The sequence below is a fragment of the Mustela nigripes genome, chromosome 14 (assembly GCF_022355385.1).
Source record: "Mustela nigripes isolate SB6536 chromosome 14, MUSNIG.SB6536, whole genome shotgun sequence".
Lineage (NCBI taxonomy): Eukaryota > Metazoa > Chordata > Mammalia > Carnivora > Mustelidae > Mustela > Mustela nigripes.
Window position 1 is genome coordinate 30,130,382 of NC_081570.1, and position 17,279 is coordinate 30,147,660.

The window sequence follows — 17,279 nt, forward strand, 5'->3', positions numbered from 1 at the left end:
GGGATTCTGGGAGCATGACTTGAGCCAAAGGTAGATCCTTAACTGAATGAGCCACCCAGGTGCCCCAGTATTTTCATATTCTTTAGGTAAATACCCAATGGTATTATTAGTGGGTGGGTAATTTTTTTTTTTTTTTGAGGAACCTCCATACTGTTTTCCAGAGTGGCTGCACCAGATGGCATTACCACTCCCAGTGCACAAGGGTTCCTATTTCTCCAGGTCCTCAACACGTTTCTTTTGATTTCAGCCGTTCTGACAGGTGTGAGGTGTACTTCATTGTTTTGATTTGCACTTCCCTGACAAATGGCAAGCACCTTCCGGGTCTGTTGGCCGTCTGTCCTTGGGGAAACATCTGTTCACGTCTGCTGTCATGTTTTAATTGTATTATTTGGTGTTTCTTTCCCAGCCCCCTTTTTTTTGAGTAGGCTCTATGCCCAACATGGGGCTCGAACTCCCAACTCTGAGACTAAGATTTGCGTGCTCTACCAACTGAGCTAGTCAGGTGCCCTGAGTTGTAGTTCTTTATATATTTTGGATCCAAACCCTTTATTGGATGTCTACAAATATCTTCTCCCATTCAGTAGGTTGTCCCGGTTGTTTCCTTTGCTATAAGTATTAAGTAAGTCAGGCATTTAGTTACTTGAGACCAGACCTTAAAGAAAATGGGGAGCCTGCTGAGAGGGAAGAATATTCCAAGGAAAAAGACTCCCTGGATAAGGTCCCGAGTTAGGCCAGCCTGCCACATTTCAAGGAAGGTAAGAAGTGTTCCTAGAGGACAGGGAGGACAAGTAGACTGGTTGGCCTTGTCCAGGTGAGGACTAAAGGCACCACCAAGTGCTCTGGACTCTAGCATTTGTTTACTGTTGCCACTCAGACCTAGTCCCGTGGCCAGAGGAAACCTTAGTTGCATACTCAACTGACTACAGAAGCGGGGGACCCACAAATGCCAGCTAACACAACCAAGGAGGGAGGGCCTGGGTTCTGCCTATCTCACCATACATCCTTTGGACATAAGCCAACCCCACCCTGAACCCAGTTCTCCTGTCAGACCCAAGGTCTGCTATGATCGGACTTCTACTTAAGTGGGGATCCATTATGCAATGGGACAGTTCTGTGTACCCTGCTGCTCATAGCCATTAGGAAAGGATACCCTATAGGGAAATTCATTAGACTCTAAATACATCCTAAAATTACTTCCAAATGAAAACTGGGTTTAAAAGACTAAAACTGGTCAGAGTAAAAATGACAGTTTTATGGAGATTTTTTTCTTTATTGAGAAACTTAAGACTTGGGTACATCAAATAAAACCAATTTCTTGGGGGAAAAAATCAAAACCCACAATAGAAAAAAAAAGTTAACACTGTCTGGGCCACAGCAGAACCCAGAGAATATATTCTTTTAATTGAAAAATTCTAGGTGCTTCATAATTGACCTTTTGATACAAAATGACCTATTAAATTTCCCAATTTGTGGTTCTTGGTGTTGAGGTCCATAGGACACACTAGAAATCTTCAAACCTTGAGCTGAATTCCAGGAGGGGTTATTTGGCTTTTGAATCCTGAAAAGCAAAGCACCAACACAAATTAAATGCACGATCAGAAAAACCAGAGTTGCCCTGAAATCTCTGACTTATAAAAAGGTACTGCCGAGAGCAGTGCTTGACACTAGGGTGGGGCAGTTTTGCTGGGGCTGTCCTGTGCACTGTGGGCACTGAGCACTACCCCTAGCCTCTGCCCATGGGATGCCAGTGACACCTCTCCAGTTGTGACAACCAAAATAGGTCTCCATTGGCAAATGTCCTCTGAGGGGGCACTCCCGGCTAAGAACCCCCTGCTCTGAGGCTAGCTAGGTACTGTAAAGCCCCACACCCTTCCAGGCCACCCTGTACTCAAAGCTACTGCTCTCTTGCTTAGATACCAAATGAAGAGTCCAGGCCCTTACCATGTGTCCTTTCCCTTGTCTCTGACTCTGGTTTATCTGGTTGCCTCCTTCCTCCATCAGGAGGAACCTGCTAGTCCTTGTCAAAGTTCCCAGCTAAGCCTCACTTACCCCTGCCCCTGTGGACGGGGCCACAGCCGCCAGGGTCAGAGTGGACAAGAACACACCCTGTAACTGGAGGCAGGAGTGTCTGGTCTCCCACACACTGACACCAGGGCCCGAGCACCTTGTGCTCCCAGAGCCACACAGCAGCTGCACACACGGCTGCCCTCCCCAACCTCAAGGCAAACCAGGGAGATATGTTCACAGAAATGAAGCTGCGGGACCTGATTATGACAACACCTTGTGTATCTGTTGTTATTCTAAACCAAAAAGGTCATTCATAAGACCTAACCAGGGGCTCCTCATAAAGAAAACTGTTATTTGCTCCTTACAGTTTACAACCTGTTCTCTCGTCTCCAAATTAACTCTTCCAGATGACAGAGAGAATCTAGGTGACAGCCTGCCCAGGTTACTGGGTTACAGGAGCTCTCTATGCTGCCCTGAATCTTTTAGGAAGATATTTTTAAGTAAAGCCATTGCAGAAAACAAAAACAGCCAAACATACGGTTTCTCCTTGTCTAAGAGGTAGCAGCAGCAACAGCGCCCACCTTCTGGGCAGCTTCTTTCTTGGCATGATGAGCCTGTAGAACCGCCACGGCTTCATCCACCTGTGAGGAATCTCTAGGCAGTTAGTGACATCTGCGGAGAGGCCTCGGCCCCTCCCTGGCGCACAGTGCGTCTCCCAGTGCGGCCTGCTCTTCCTAATTCCACCCCCCACAGCAGCTCGCAAGTCACAGGCAAGGCGCAAGGAGAGGGTCAGGAGACGGCAGACCCGAGCACCGCCGCAGGGTGTGGGGACCAGCTCACCTTGGAGCGAAGCGACTCAGGGGACTCCAGCATGTGCAGCAGCTCAGAGTTGTCAATCTCCAGCAGCATGCCCGTGATTTTCCCAGCCAGGTTTGAATGCATGGTTTGGATGAGTGGGAACAAACGTTCTCCTGGGGAAAGAGATCTAATTAAAGGCCAGGCTGACTCCTAGTGAACGGACAACAGCGTTCGGGTCAGTGCCAGGCTCCGGCCCCCTCTTCTGCAAACATATGGATCACTCACCCAGCATCTGCTTTTGCTCTTGGGGGGGAGCTGCGGCCAGCATGGAGGCGGTCAGGGGCTCCTGGCCCTGCACGTGGACCGCAGGCTGCGGTGCCTGGGAACCAGGAGAGGCAGCAGGTTAGCAACAAGCCTGATGGTCCTGAGCCTGACCGCTCAGTCTGAAAGCCTACTACGTGACAGAGATGGAGGTGGCGGTCCTTGCTGCCAAGGAACTAACAGTAGGCCTTGGGGATGAGGCAGTTACAGGAGCAACAGAGTTATAAGCCTGAACACGAAACCAACTAAAATAAAAACCATGTGCTATTAAAAGGGACAGGAAGGGAGTAAGAAAATAAACCTACAAGGCTCAGACCGTCAAATGATTCCATTTATAACTATATCCCCCATCACTTTATCATAACAAATGATGTTATTTTATCAAATGCCCCAGGACTGTCAACATGCATTGTCAATGCCAATCACGAGCCTGAAAGTAAGGCTCTGAAGGTAAAGACTATTATACTGAAGCAAGGCTCTGAGGCATCTGCATTTAGACAGCAGAAAGCATGAGTAAGTCACTTTGGGGTCACAAGGCAGACTGTGGCTCCTCTATACCGGTTACTTCTGGGCTCTGGGTCCAGTCCCCCACCCCAACTTAAGATCTCTAAAGCTGACTTCTCTTCTGTCAGATGAAGCTCTTTCCTGCCTTCACAACCCAGTTTTGCAAAACAGCGAAGATCAACTCAGCCAGCGGACCCGAGCCGCTCAGAGAGCTAAGCGAGCACACACACGTTGTAAAGCGAGGGAGGAAACAGCAGCTCTTTCTGCTGGGGCATTTCTGAGTAGACTACTGTGGGGAGGAATAGTTCCCAGCCCCTTCTCTCCCAGGACTGAGAGGCCCTGACAAGCAGTGTCCCCACAGGAAACATGGCACCCTGACACGGAGCGGGCACTGAGTACCTGCAGGAGGAATCAAAGCCAGGCACCTTGTCAGTCAAGCGCAAACATGCGGTTTGGCAGGCCTCACCTGCAGAGGCTGGATGGCGGGGTGAGGGCTGCGGACGCTGGAGGCGTATTTGTAAGGTGCGACAGCCCGCGGAGCAGCAGCAGCGACGGCAGCACGAGGTGCTAAGGTCTGCACAGCTGTAGGAACACCTTAGGAAAAGAACAAGCAAGATTAAAGCCCGTCAGTCTGGGCAAAGACCCGTCAAATCCCATCTTTCCCCCTTCTGTGTGCATCCAATACCACCTCCAGACTGGCAGCTGTCAGTCAGCCCTTGCTGGGCGGCGCCAGCCCCACCAAAGTCCATAGCCAAGCGGTCCGGGCACTCAGACCCTACAACAGACCAGCAAATGCACATCAGTGTCGGCAGCAGATGTCCAACTGGCCACGTCCCACGGAAGGAGCCATTCCAAAGCCTGTTCACACAACACATCGCACACGGGACCACGACTGCTACTTTCATGGAGCAGCCAACAAAGAACACACAACTCTCTCCACTTCTTGGAATATGGGACAGTCTGTAAAGAACAGTCTCCTTCAATCTCCCAAACCCACCCAAAAGAATAGGCTGCCTCTGTAGTCATCCGGCTAACAAGCTTCTATAATTAACCTCTCTCACATGAGTCACCAATGAGCAGCATTCTTGAAGTCACCGACACTCCTAGAACTCCCATTGTTTCTCTGCTCCTTATGTACCAACCAGAGCGCACAGCTAAGATTACAGAACCAGAACTGGAATGTGGGCCCAACAAACTGACCAACCCTGGGTAGAGCCTAGTCACCTGACTCCCTCCTCCCCAGGCCACACTTCTCAAGGCCAGTTTGCTCACCGACTCTCTGAGCGGTAGTAGGGAGGCCGCGAGAGGCCGGAGCATTACCAGTTGGAGCCAGATGGCGAAGAGCGGGACGAGGCCCAGACTGGCGGATAGCACTTGGCATTCCTTGGAAGCCTGGTGAAGATAAAAATTGTGCATCGCTGATGAAACATGTAGACCAGAACCCAGGCTGCGCCTCAGAGCAGGGCAAGGCAGGGAGGCATATCCTGGGTGATCAAATCACCGTTCCCCACCACCTACCTTGAGGTCTCCCACCTTGCTGCCAGCGGGGATTAGGCCTCATCTGTGCTAACTGGTTAGGTGTATAATACGGAGGTCTTCCCTGAGCCTGCAAGAAAGAGCACCCAGGCCCTTTTACTTGAAGGACTTGAATCCACATTGAGAGAAAAGTCTCATCTCCTCTCACTTCCAGGCCCAAGGCTAATTATTCAAGAAATTCTCAAGAGTATTCAAAGGCCAGTTAATGGGGATTCTTTCATTCTAACTACTGCGTGAGAGAGAGAATGAATTCGTTTTCATTTCACGCTGACCACCTGAACTACAATATCCAAAACCCCTTTCCCCAACCACCACAGGCTGCGGAACAGCCATCGGGGGCAGGTTCCAAAGATCTGTGAACACCAGCAGACCCACCTGTGGAACCGCTGGCACAAAGTAACCTCCAGCTGCAGGCTGGAACTGATTTAAGATGGCGTTGGCCGGGAGCGCTCGCATTCCAGCCACCCGCTGCATGTACTGGTTGGTCAGGTGAGCCTTTCTCTCTTCCTTCCTCTGGGCCAGAGCGACATATAGTGGCTTGGAGCCCACGATGCGTCCATTCATCTCAGTGACGGCTTTGGTCGCCTCTTCAGGAGATGAGAAGCAGACAAAGCCAAACCCTTTGCTTCTCCCATCCTCCAACATTACCTACAAAGGGACCAGCTACTTAAGGAAAAGGTATTCTATGTTAGGGGACAGCTATTAAGAGCCATAAAACCTGGTTTCCACTCCAAGAGTTCCCAAGTCTAGGAGAAGAGTTCTAGCCCTGTCACGGGATGTACCCTGGACCAATTAAGTCACAGCCCCTAAGGACAGGACCTAGGCGTTTTCTTTGTTAGATCCCCAGGTGATCCTAATTTTCTAAACACTATGATATGGCTAATGGTTAAAGCAGGAACCCAAAGATGTTTCTTGACACCTAGAAGCGCAGTAGCTACCTTTGGGTACCCACTAGAAATCTGGACAGTGTTAAGTTTTTTTGTTTTTTTTTATTTATTTATTTGACAGAGAGAGATCACAAGTAGGCAGAGAGGCAGGCAGAGAGAGAGGAGGAAGCAGGCTCCCTGCTGAGCAGAGAGCCCGATGCGGGACTCGATCCCAGGACCCTGAGATCATGACCCGAGCCGAAGGCAGCGGCTCAACCCACTAAGCCACCCAGGCGCCCTGGACAGTGTTAAGTTATTTACTTGTAGAACTCATCTGCCCAAGATCTTGGTGAACAAAACTTTGATCATCTCTTAGCAAGGTAAGGATATGCTTTTGAAATACCACATACACACAGGAGTTACAAAACCAATGACTGCCACCATTAATTTAATGGGTGTTAACAGCAGAAAGATGACCAGCTAGAAAAGACAACTGGATTCTAGTCCCAGTTCAGCAATTTCTAAGCTGTGCCGATTTTTTTAAAAAAGATTTTTATTTATTTGAGATAGATACAGCACAAATAGGGGGAGCAGCAGAGGGAGAAGCAGGTTCCCCAATGAGCCTGACAAGGGGCCTGATGCCAGGACCCCAGGATCATGACCTGAGCCAAAGACGTGCTCAACCAACTGAGCCACCCAGGCACCCCCCCACCCCGAAGATCTTGTTTATTTATTTATATGTATTTTTGAGAGAGAGCGCGAGCGTGCGCACACATGAACATGCATGCGTACATGGGAGCAGGGGTGGAGGGTGGGCAGAGGGAGAGGATGGAGGGAGGGAGAGTGTGCACAAGCAGAAGAGCAGCAGGCTCCCTCCTGAGCAGGGAGCCTAATTGGGGCTTGATCCCAGCACCCTGGGATCATCACAAGCTGAAGGCAGATGCTTAAATGACTGAGCCACCCAGGCATCCCGGAGGGATGGAAGGTTTAAAGCAGGCTCCACACCCAGCAGAGCCCAGATGTGGGGCTTAATTTGAGGACCCTGCGATCATGACCTGAGCTGAAATCAAGAATCAGACTTTTAACTGACTGAGCCACCTAGGCTAGGTGCCCTTAAGCTATGTGAAAAGCTCTGAAGCTCAATGCCCACCAGACCCCCTACGGCCAAATGCCACCAAGCCAAGGTCTACCGGTTCGGGCCGTCTTTCCCCACATACAGCCAGTCATTCACAGATGGTTCTTCTCCTCACCTGAGAAGGTCACTTATAGCTTACCCCTGGCCTGCCTCCTCAGAAACACTGATAGCAACAGGTTACTGTGTGCTCAGCACCATTTTGTATCTTAGCTTGCTCCCGGACAGCCCTCTGGAGGTGGAGGACATGAAAATAAGGATGTGTGCCAACTCAATGGACCCCCCATCAAAAAGATGGGCCAGGACAGTGTCTGAAAACATGATACCCTGATCTTGAAAATGGTGCCTGTGAAACTTGCCAAGACAGTTTTTATTCTCCTCCTACAAATGCCGACTCAAGCTCTGTGCTGATAAGCAAGGAGAGTCCACCATACCTCACACTGATGAAGGCCAGTCAAGGAGGTGATAAGAAGGGGCACGAGAGGCAACAAGGAACCCTGACGGGGTGGGCCCTGATCAACTCCCTGCGGACAACTGACGTTCCTCTGAGGACGCTCCCAGGTTGTGCGGGACTTAAAGCTAAGGGCCAAGGCAGGGTCACATCTTCCCCAGCCCACTCGGCCTCTGTTCTCAACCCCAAGAGGACTCTGATGTGTGCTGCACCTCCACGGAGCATCAGTGTCTGCATCAGGCTAGGACTCCAAACTCTCACACGCCATCACTACCCATGACACCCCCCGTGGACCAAGGCCGTGCACGCACCACCCTCACATAACCCACGTTCTCCTGTCCTCAGACTCCGAGTCCTCATCTTTAGGAGGGAATTCACACGCACTCGCCCTGCTGCATCAGCTGACGGGATAATCAAAGAAAACCAAGGAAACGATGCACACTGCAAACCGCAAAAGAGCCACTTTCCACTCCCGTCCTCCACCTTTTATTTATTTATTTATTTATTTATTTATTTATTTGACAGAGAGAAATTACAAGTACACTGAGAGGCAGGCAGAGAGAAAGAGAGAAGGAAGCAGGCTCCCTGCTGAGCAGAGAGCCCGATGCGGGACTCGATCCCAGGACCCTGAGATCATGACCTGAGCCGAAGGCAGCGGCTTAACCCACTGAGCCACCCAGGCGCCCCCGTCCTCCACCTTTAATTTAGCTTTGTACAGCCAGGCCAGAAGTCCCAACCCCAGTTCCCAAGTCCTCAAAATACATTTGTTCAAGGATGAAGGAAGTGTGGCAGAGTCGTAGAGACAGGCCCCAAGACAAATGGAAAACAACCTGTCTGGATTTCCTCTGCTCATATTGTCGCACCATCTGTCCCCACGCCAGCACAGAGCAGCAAAGAATGGGAAAGATTCAGGTGCTTGGGGGGTCAAGATAGGGGACTGCTCAATTGACTTCCACACCTCAATGTCTGGGAGGCTGTGCACGTACACGTAACGAAATGCCTTCTCCAGAGCATATACTCAGATGCATAACTGAACGCCAGGAGGGACTGGCTAGATTAGCATATCTATTCTCAGAAATGAACACAAGTTAGAGTCCACTCCTTCAATGAAACAAATGCCAATAAACCTCTAAAATATTGCAATTTCTACTTTCGATCCCAAATCTCAGAATAAAATACCTTAGCACTGGTGATTGATCCAAAAGGAGAAAACTCTTTCCTTAACTTCTCATCATCAATGGTATCATCCAAGTTCTTAATGTAGAGATTCACCCCCTGAAGCAGAAGGATCACTGTTAATGCACATCTGTACCCCACAGATCCCCTAAGACACTGGTTCTCAAAATTTGGTCCTAGCCCCCCTTCTTGGGTACTTCCTAGAAATGCAAATTCTTGGGCCCAAACCCCAATCCACTGAATCAAAAATTCTGGGGTTCTGAAAGCCATGTTCTCACAAGCCCTGCAGGGGGATCCTGATGCAGGCTCAGGGTTGAGATTCCCGCCAAGGACTCTTGACAGGACCCCCAGTGTGGGCCTGGCTTTCAGCACAGCTGCTCTGGCCGGCCACTGGCACCAGCAGGGCTCCTGCCCCCACTCAAACAAAGGGTGAGCATTCAAGTACAAAGAACCCATACCAATAAGAACAGACTGAGGCTTCCAGAATGAGTCCCTAAATGAATAAATCAATCTTCTGCCCTGTACCAAAATCACTACTGTTCTGGTAGGTATTTCCTTATACACCTGAGGATCTTGGGAGAAAGGAAAGGAAGAGGCAGATTCCCAGTCCCCAAAGAGAAAGCCTGCTTAACCTAAGGATGCTCTTGCCAGTTCCACAGGAAAACCCTGGATAGGAGGCTGTGCTAAGGCCACCTCTCACCTGATACCGACTAATTCTCTCTTGTTTTAGCTGCTCAAATTTCCGCTTTAACTCAGCCTGCCGTTCCACTTTCTTCTGTGCACGGCCTACAAAAATCACTTTCCCACTGATTTCTTTTCCATTCATCTCTTCCACGGCCTGAAGAGGAAACGGGTCTTAAATCAAAATGCAGAGGCAGGGGGCTTGCTCTGGAGGCCTGAAAGTCCCACCAAATACTGGGAGAAGGAAGTCTTTCCTATAGGAGTTAAGAACTAATCTCATTCCATCTGAAGGCAGCTAAGCAAATCCAAACTTCCTCATGAGTAAAATGGGGTTACTACTTAAATGGGTTATTGGTCCAGATGATACAGAAAAAAATGGTAGTTTTATAAATACAAGCACGGCAGATACGAGCCGAGGCTGCTAATCTGGGTGTCGAGGAGTCTCTTGCGTTCTCGTGGGAAGAGAGTGGCGCAAGCTGAGCGCCCAGCATCACGCTTTCCCCACAAGCAGCCGCACTCCTCGGGCCCGAGTCCCCTCAGTAGGAAGGGGAGCAAACACCCATCCTATTCCTTCAACCTACAGGGGTGAACACTGAGGTAACAGGTAGGTGCCAAGTGCTCTGAGAACAGGTAAATGAAGGGTTACCACATGAAGTCCCCTCAGGCCAGTAACTACGTCACTATGACACTCGGGCAATGGTAGCCCCGCTCCACTACGTGCCAACCAGGTCCTACCCATAATCGGGGGCTACTTCTGCAAATGTTTCCCCGACCCTCATGGGACTCTCACCTTATTGGCATCCTCGTGTTTTTCGTAACTCACAAAGCCAAAGCCTTTGGATTTCCCACTGGGATCTCTCATCACCTTGACACTTAGGGTCTTACCTATTACCAAAGGACAGAACTATTAGTAACACCATCTCTATTACAGCTCAAGGAGAGGCGGCTTCTCTAGGAGCCCAAATGAAGCCAACTCTCACTGAAGCCAGATGAGCTCTAGAAAGAGGCCCCAGGCCTAGCCTTCTACTTCTGGCCAAGCTACTGAGATGGCCCTGGGGCTGGGACGAGGGAGGATAAAGCCAAGAGTCTATCCCTGTCTACTCTGTGACCCTGTCAAGCAAGGTAGTTAAATTCTGGGCCGGGACACCAACATCTCTTAAGCAACTAAGGTCCAGGAGCTCTACATCTGGCAGACTGTGGAAGGGTGCACGCAGGGCGAAGAAGCCCAACTTACCGAACTGGCTAAACAGCTCTTTCAGACTCTCATCATCCACCTCTTCCCCGAAGTTTTTGATATAAACATTGGTGAACTCCTTGGCTTTGGCTCCAAGCTCAGCTTCCCGCTCTTTTCGAGACTTGAATCTGCCCACAAACCTAAAAAGAGACCATGGAAAACAGTGAACACCTGGAAGAACCAATCGTCATTTCCAGGGGCCCAAAGGAACCAGGTTAAAGGCTGACAGGAGAGGTTAAATAAAACACACGAGTCCCCAACCAACCACCAAGACAGCAAGCTCAGAGACGCCCCAACTTCCCAGCAGAAAGAGAGAGGCGGGACTGTCCTGCAAGGACCAGCCCCAGGACTCCTGGCTCAGACCAGGGCTACTCCTACCACATCACACTGCCTTCGTGAAGAAACCTGATGACCATGTTTTTAAAACGTTCATTTCTGTGCATCTATGTAAATGCATAGAAAAGGTCTGGAAGGATACAAACCAAACTGTTAACAGGGGTTAGTGCTAGGGGCGAGATTGCTAAAGTGAACTGTGAGGTAGTCTTTGCTTTTGCACTGGACTCATTCCCATGTTGTTGACACAAGTGGGGGAATGCAGCCATACACTGAAAATCTTTTGATCTCTTTCTAGTGATACCACTGGCCACATACACGTTATCAAGAAAATTCATCCCCTGGTCTGCTCAACATAAAAAGGTGCCCCACAAAGAAGAGGGATGATTTTTGTTTGCTATAGCCAAGACTTATTTTCCCTTCTCTCTCTGCATGGCTTAGCTAAGACCTCCCCACCTCCCTATTCTGCATAACCATACCAAAGTGACAAGGTCTATAATGAACAGTGTCTTCTACCATCAGATGAGGTTTTCATTATAACCGAACTAAGTATTACTGTGGAGCCAGCCTTGTATGAGAAGGCCACTGAGTCATAAGTTAGCCAAGTGGAGATCTGGGGACAATTTGGCATCAACCCCTAGCAAATGACCCCATGGACAGACCAGAGTCACAGAAGGCCAAGGTCACATGGCTAGTACACAGCTCCTGGTCAGTCCAGGGCCCTCTCCACTCTGCCGCTGGCCAAGACCCCTGCTCAGAAAGGGCTCAGAGCTGCCTTCCAGCAAGCCCCAGTTGCCGGTGCTCACAAAACCCACAGACAGATGATGCTTTTAAGGGAGAGGCGGCAGGCAGGCCATGGCTTGGGCAGGAAGCCCACCTTGGCGAGTCAAAAGGGCTGCCACGGCTCGGGCAGGGAGACTCACCAGCCCTGGAGTGGAGAGGTAGGAGCAGGCCACACTTGGGCCGAGAGAACCAGTAGCCGCCTTGTGTGTGCCAGTTAATACCGAGGTGGGGCCACGGCTGGCTCATGCGATGGCTGTCGCTCCGGACTGGGACACTCACACTTTGCGGTCATTGAGGAGCATGCCGTTCATCTTCTCGATGGCCTTGTCAGCAGCCTCTTGCGTCTCGAAGTGGACAAAGGCATAACCCTTAGAGCCGTTCTCATCACACACCACCTGCCAGAGACAAGGCAGACCACTGTGGCACCACCAGCACCCCCAAAGATCTGAGAACCACATGGTCTTGTGCTCAGAGTTCTCCGGATCTGAGAGGCTGCTGGCGCATCTGCGGTCCAAAGACCGAAGACTACAGGACACAGTCAGGTTTTCCTAACATGAAGCATCCCACCAGGCACCTTAGTGATGTTCCGTGTACAAACGGTAGCCACTAGTAGGCTGCTTCTATTCTGAGTGTTTTATTTCACTAAAAGACCTTGAGACTGGGTGCAAAAGCCCCATGCTGCAGAGAAAGTGACCAGTTTCCATGCCCACAACAGAATTTCAGTCTAGTGCAGAGTCAGACACATAAACCACCACCACACCAGTTGTACAAAATTCTCCACACAAACAGGTGCAGAGAAGGAAGAGGATGATTTTACGCTTCTGAAATGACTAAGTACAGCTGCCTGGAGACCCGAGCCCCTGCTCTAACCCCCCACCCCACAAAAAGAGAAACCCTTTGATGCCCTCCAAAGGTAGGAAACAAGAAGGATATTTTAGACAGAAGAAAGAATAAATGAAGACACAAACCACCTGCTGGTCGCACTAGGTTGTGGCACAAGATTACCTACAGGGAACTCGCAGACTGCAGAGCCATTTCTAGCATTTCGAAAATGACCATATCCTGTCGCCCAATTCCAAGGCTGTTCCCCCTTTGGTATTTCTCTTGTTCTCGTGAGTCAGTAATTACTCTGAAGTCATTTTATCAGTGCTTACCTTGCAAGACAGAATGTTTCCAAAAGCAGAAAAAGTATCATAAAGTGCCTTGTTATCTATAGATTTGTCCAGATTCTTGATGAAGACATTTCCCACACCAGATTTTCTCAAAGAGGGATCCCTCTGAGACCACATGATACGGATTGGCTTTCCCTTAATCACATCAAAGTTCATTGTATCCAAGGCCCGCTCGGCTGGAAGAGAGAAACACATTTCAATCAAGGAAATAAAATGTCACCTCATGTAGACGACTGCCACCATCCTAGGAACAGATGACTCTAGGACTTTTCAGGTAATCATTCGGACAAAAGGCAACTCTATTAAAATAAAAGGGCATCCAATCCCTCTAGCCTATGTTGCTCCTGAGGGCAGCCTTCTGGCCAGTAGCTCCGCTTCCTGGCAGAAGTCTCCAGCCCTCTGGGTTGTACACTTGCTGGGTAAGGGGATCAGGCAAGATCATCTAACTGGCTTTCTGGCCGCAAGATCAAATCATAATACTGCACATTTGACTAAGTGGTATCAGTTATAAAGACTGAGCTGCCTACCACCCATGGTGACCCAGGAGAGACAGGTGATACTATCTACTTCATAAAATGAGCAAACTTATGTCCGGGATGGCTAAGCCACACAGCTAACTACTGACTAAGAAACTAATACCAGACTCTGATTATTTTTCAGTAAGGTATTACATCAAATTACCAACTAGCTGTCATTTTGTCTACAATCCATCTACGAGACAAATGACAGAACAAAACCTACGAGTGACTGGGGAGAATGTGCTATCCCTGAATTCAGCCCAGTTTCTTGTATTTTCAATTTCTGAAAACAGAAATTGATTCAAAAACCTCAAAATGATAAATACTAATGGTCACACATGGAAACAGTCTTTATTATCCAGACAATAAGGATGAAGCCGCATCTTTCTAAGCAGGCAACGCAGCAGGCTCCGCACTTCATGGTTTCCAGACCTTCTCAAGTCTTAGTCTGAGCTCTTTGGAATTCTAGAACTTCAAATGCCCTGTGGCTCAACCAAGTTCTCCATCCAGCGCCTTGGGACACTTCCCTAGCTTCCCAACAAATCCATGTGTGTACCAGAGACCACTTAAAGGACCAGAAACTAAAACAGACCATCACCTGTCAGGAGGAACTCTTCTCTTATTGGAAGTAACAGGATCCCAGAGCTGGTAGCACTTTTCCTGACTTAACGCAATCAAACGCCCCAGAATCTCTGGGGTTGAGGGAGGTGTCAGAGGGGGATTCTCCTGTCTCGAGGCACCACCTCACTTAAGACAGAACACAAAATTCCCTAACTCTGCCCCCCACCCCCCACAAGCTCAACTGTCCAGTCAGCGGAGGGAGTATCTCCTTTTCACTCCTCTCCAAACATGTTTCCCACCTTCTCAGGTGGGCTGGTTGAGTGTGGAAGGGAAGGTCACGGAAAGCGGAGACTGGGGCAGGTCCAACTCAGGAAAAGTCCAGGCACAGAAGCGGTCATTTGTGAGGATTATCTGGGACCCCAGGGTCTCAATGATTAGCAGCTAAGGAGCCATTTCAACACAGCTCCTGGTCTTTCCAGACAGCGCTGCAGAAGACAAGTCGGCTTAGCCTAACAAATCTGGCTGCACTTATTTATAGCAGGGAGAGGACCTGCAGAGGCATGTGTTGGCAGACTCACTGACCAGTGGCTTCTGCTACTATCACCAAGTGACAGGACTTTTGATCAGAAAGTGTCAAAGAGGCAGGCAACAGCCAATGTACCCACTACTTGCCCCCAAAGGCCTCTGGCCAGACACAGCTCAGCACACACAGGGAGTTAAGGGTAGCAGCGCCTCTCATCTCTCAACAAGTCTGATTCTCTGGTCTCAGCTGCAGCCTGGGCAAGTGACATTCTCTGTGCTTCATGGACAGCGAACAAAGTGTGGACAAAAATAGGGACGCAGAGATCCTTTGCCATAGAATGGCTTGTTTCTCCCAGTAATGGTCTCTACAGTTGTTCCCTTTTAATCTGAAGTCACGTGCGGCCCCTGATTAGGTTTCCTCTGGCCCCGCTCCGGCCACGCCTGCAGCATACCTCTCCACTGTTCCAAGCAAGGGCCCGGGTCTGGGCCTGGGCTGGCCTGGGCTGGCGGGGCCCGGCGCTGGCACTCCCAGCGGAGCCTCCAACCTTCTGCAGTTCCTTTTCCCTCTCAGGAGTCCCCATTTTCTTCAGATGGGATGAAGAAGGGTTTTGACAAGGATGAAGCTCTCTTCACAGGCGAGGCCATCATCTCCACCAGACCAATTTCCCCGCAGTGTTTCCCCAGACTACCTGGATACCCCTTCTCCACCGCCCAGGGCTTCGTCCAGGGAGTAGAGGAGTCCTCCACCCCAGGACCAAAGCCACGGACCCAGGAGCTGGCCTGGCACATGTCGTGCCCAGGGCGCCATCGTGAGCCCCTGCTCCAGTAAAATGAACAGAATTGTTCCCACCGCCTCCCACCTGTCCTGAAAGACCCCTTATCCATACAAAAGCAAAGAGACTCAGTCCAGGATGAAGATAGGGATGGCAGCAACAGCTTTAGAATCTAAAATTTCTACAAGAATTGTGTTTCAATTGTTCTGCGTTTTTGGCAGGCCCGTAAGGAGCATGAATTCCAGGCTCAGTGACCAGACAAGGGTCCCACCTAAAGCAGGACCACATACATGGAATGACAGGGACTTTCCCCAAATCCCATTGTACGGTCTCCTCGGGTTCCAGCCCCACCGCCACCACTGATTATGCCCAAGGTCACCCAGTTAGCAAGCAGTGGAAGCAAGACTGAAACTCCAGTCACCTGACGCCAGGAGCTTCATTCTCAACCCCTGCATCGGGCAGACTCCCAGGGTCCCCCCTAGGATGCCACGAATCTGGGGATATAAGCGTCTACTCACCGTCAGCCGGCTGCTGGAAGTTGACGTAGGCATAACCCAGGGAGCGACGGGTGATCATGTCGCGGCAGACCCGGATGGACAGCACAGGCCCCGCAGGACTGAACTTTTCATACAGCATGGCTTCGGTGACGTCCGAGTGCAGGTCACCCACGTAGAGGGAGGCCATGGGGTAGCTGCTGGCCGCAGCGTTCATCTCCCCAGCCCCCACCACCCCGAGCCCCGCCAGGAGAACTTCTTATAGGGACCACACAGGACAAAAGGGGCTCTTCTCGGAGCCGTGGCCCGCGCCGCGGCTCACAGGTGGCAGAGCGAAGCTACACAGACGCCGGAGCAGGCTCGGAGAGACGGGGGACCGGAAGGAGGAGTTCGGGGGACAGCTCGTTCGAGACTGCAAAACCGCAGACAAAAGGCTCTCAAAAACAATATGGCCCTCCCGGGGAGTTTGTAATTTTGCAGCTGTCCTGGTCTGAAGCTCCAAATTTCGAAAGAGGGGGGGAAAAAAATAACGTACTAAAACGGGGACTCCCCTCCAAATTGTAAAAATTCTCCAAGAGGCAACCGAAGAGTGCTCACGGCGGCCTCCGGGACACGCGTTTCTCTATAAATATAGGCCTCGGGCTCCCGGCGGTTTAAGATTACAGCAGCCTGGGGAAGAGGGAAACCAAATCTTGGTCGGCGCCGACTCGGCAAGCCCCGGGGGCCGGGCGCGCAGCCTCCTCCCACGCCGGGCCGGCGAAGGGCAGCGCGGACACGTGGTGCGCCCGGGGCCGACGCGCGGGGGGCGAGGGCGGCGGGCGCGGGGCTGCCACGCGGCGCGGGGGCGGCCGGAGCGGAGGCGCGTGGACGCGGGCGGGCGGCTCACCACGGGACCGACGGACGCCAAGGTGCGGCGGCGGGCGCGGGCAGGCCGGAAGCGTGCAGAAGTGACTTCCCCGCGGGCTTCCCGAGGAGGATGCGCTTTCCTCTTTCTCTTTCTCTCTCTCTCTCTTTTTTTTAGGTTTTAAAGCATTTTCGGGTTTTTTTTAGTCTTTTCTTGTTTTTCCTTCAGGCTAAGGCCCGAAGGCGACGGAGGCTGCGGCGACCCGGGGCGGAGAGAGGCGGCTGGGGGAGCCACCGCTCCATTTATACCCGCCCGCCCCGGGCGCTGCTGGTCGAAGGGCGCCTCGCGACCTGGGCGCAGTCGTGCCCGCCCACTCGGCCCGGGGGCCCGAGGCGGGGCGGCCACGCGAGAGCGACCCGGCGCGGCCGCGCGGCGCCACAGCGACCCCTGGTGCGCGGAGGACCGCTCCGCTGGGGTCTCCTCGGGACCCAGGGGCCGCCTTCCAGCCGGGTAGACCCCTCACCGCCAGGCCCTCCGGGAACAGAACACCTGTAACCCACCCACAGGCTCAAC

At 51.2% G+C, this 17,279-nt stretch overlaps 1 protein-coding gene and 1 non-coding gene across 9 annotated transcripts; both read right to left on the minus strand.

Moving 5' to 3' along the window:
* Positions 1–1,243: 1,243 nt before the first annotated feature.
* PABPC4 (poly(A) binding protein cytoplasmic 4) lies at positions 1,244–17,064 on the minus strand. 8 transcript variants are annotated; one of them, XM_059377386.1, is made up of 17 exons: positions 16,749–17,063; positions 15,887–16,531; positions 12,977–13,170; positions 12,102–12,217; positions 10,707–10,846; positions 10,263–10,357; positions 9,492–9,629; positions 8,795–8,890; positions 5,542–5,814; positions 5,164–5,236; positions 4,951–5,022; positions 4,319–4,405; positions 4,097–4,224; positions 3,091–3,184; positions 2,848–2,978; positions 2,546–2,648; positions 1,244–1,558 (listed from the first exon to the last, which is right to left on the minus strand). In XM_059377386.1, exons 2-16 carry the CDS (start codon positions 16,077–16,079, stop codon positions 2,559–2,561), a joined length of 1,920 nt encoding a protein of 639 aa, XP_059233369.1. In that variant the 5' UTR covers positions 16,080–16,531; positions 16,749–17,063; the 3' UTR covers positions 1,244–1,558; positions 2,546–2,558. The 8 variants fall into 8 exon arrangements, with proteins under 8 accessions (XP_059233369.1, XP_059233367.1, XP_059233368.1 ...); XM_059377384.1 differs by having other exon boundaries at positions 4,903–5,022; XM_059377385.1 differs by having other exon boundaries at positions 5,149–5,236.
* Positions 8,397–8,531, minus strand: LOC132002382 (small nucleolar RNA SNORA55). The gene has a single exon (XR_009399868.1). It is a non-coding gene; the product is annotated as a small nucleolar RNA SNORA55 (small nucleolar RNA).
* Positions 17,065–17,279: the final 215 nt, after the last annotated feature.

Coding starts and splice junctions, on each gene's coding strand:
- PABPC4 (XM_059377381.1), bottom strand. CDS start 16,079: ATGAACGCTGCGGCCAGCAGCTACCCCATGGCCTCCCTCTACGTGGGT. Junction 12,218..12,976: donor GAAACATTCTGTCTTGCAAG/GTAAGCACTGAT, acceptor TGTCTCTGGCAG/GTGGTGTGTGATGAGAACGG. Junction 5,237..5,541: donor TTGTGCCAGCGGTTCCACAG/GTGGGTCTGCTG, acceptor TCTTTCTTGCAG/GCTCAGGGAAGACCTCCGTA.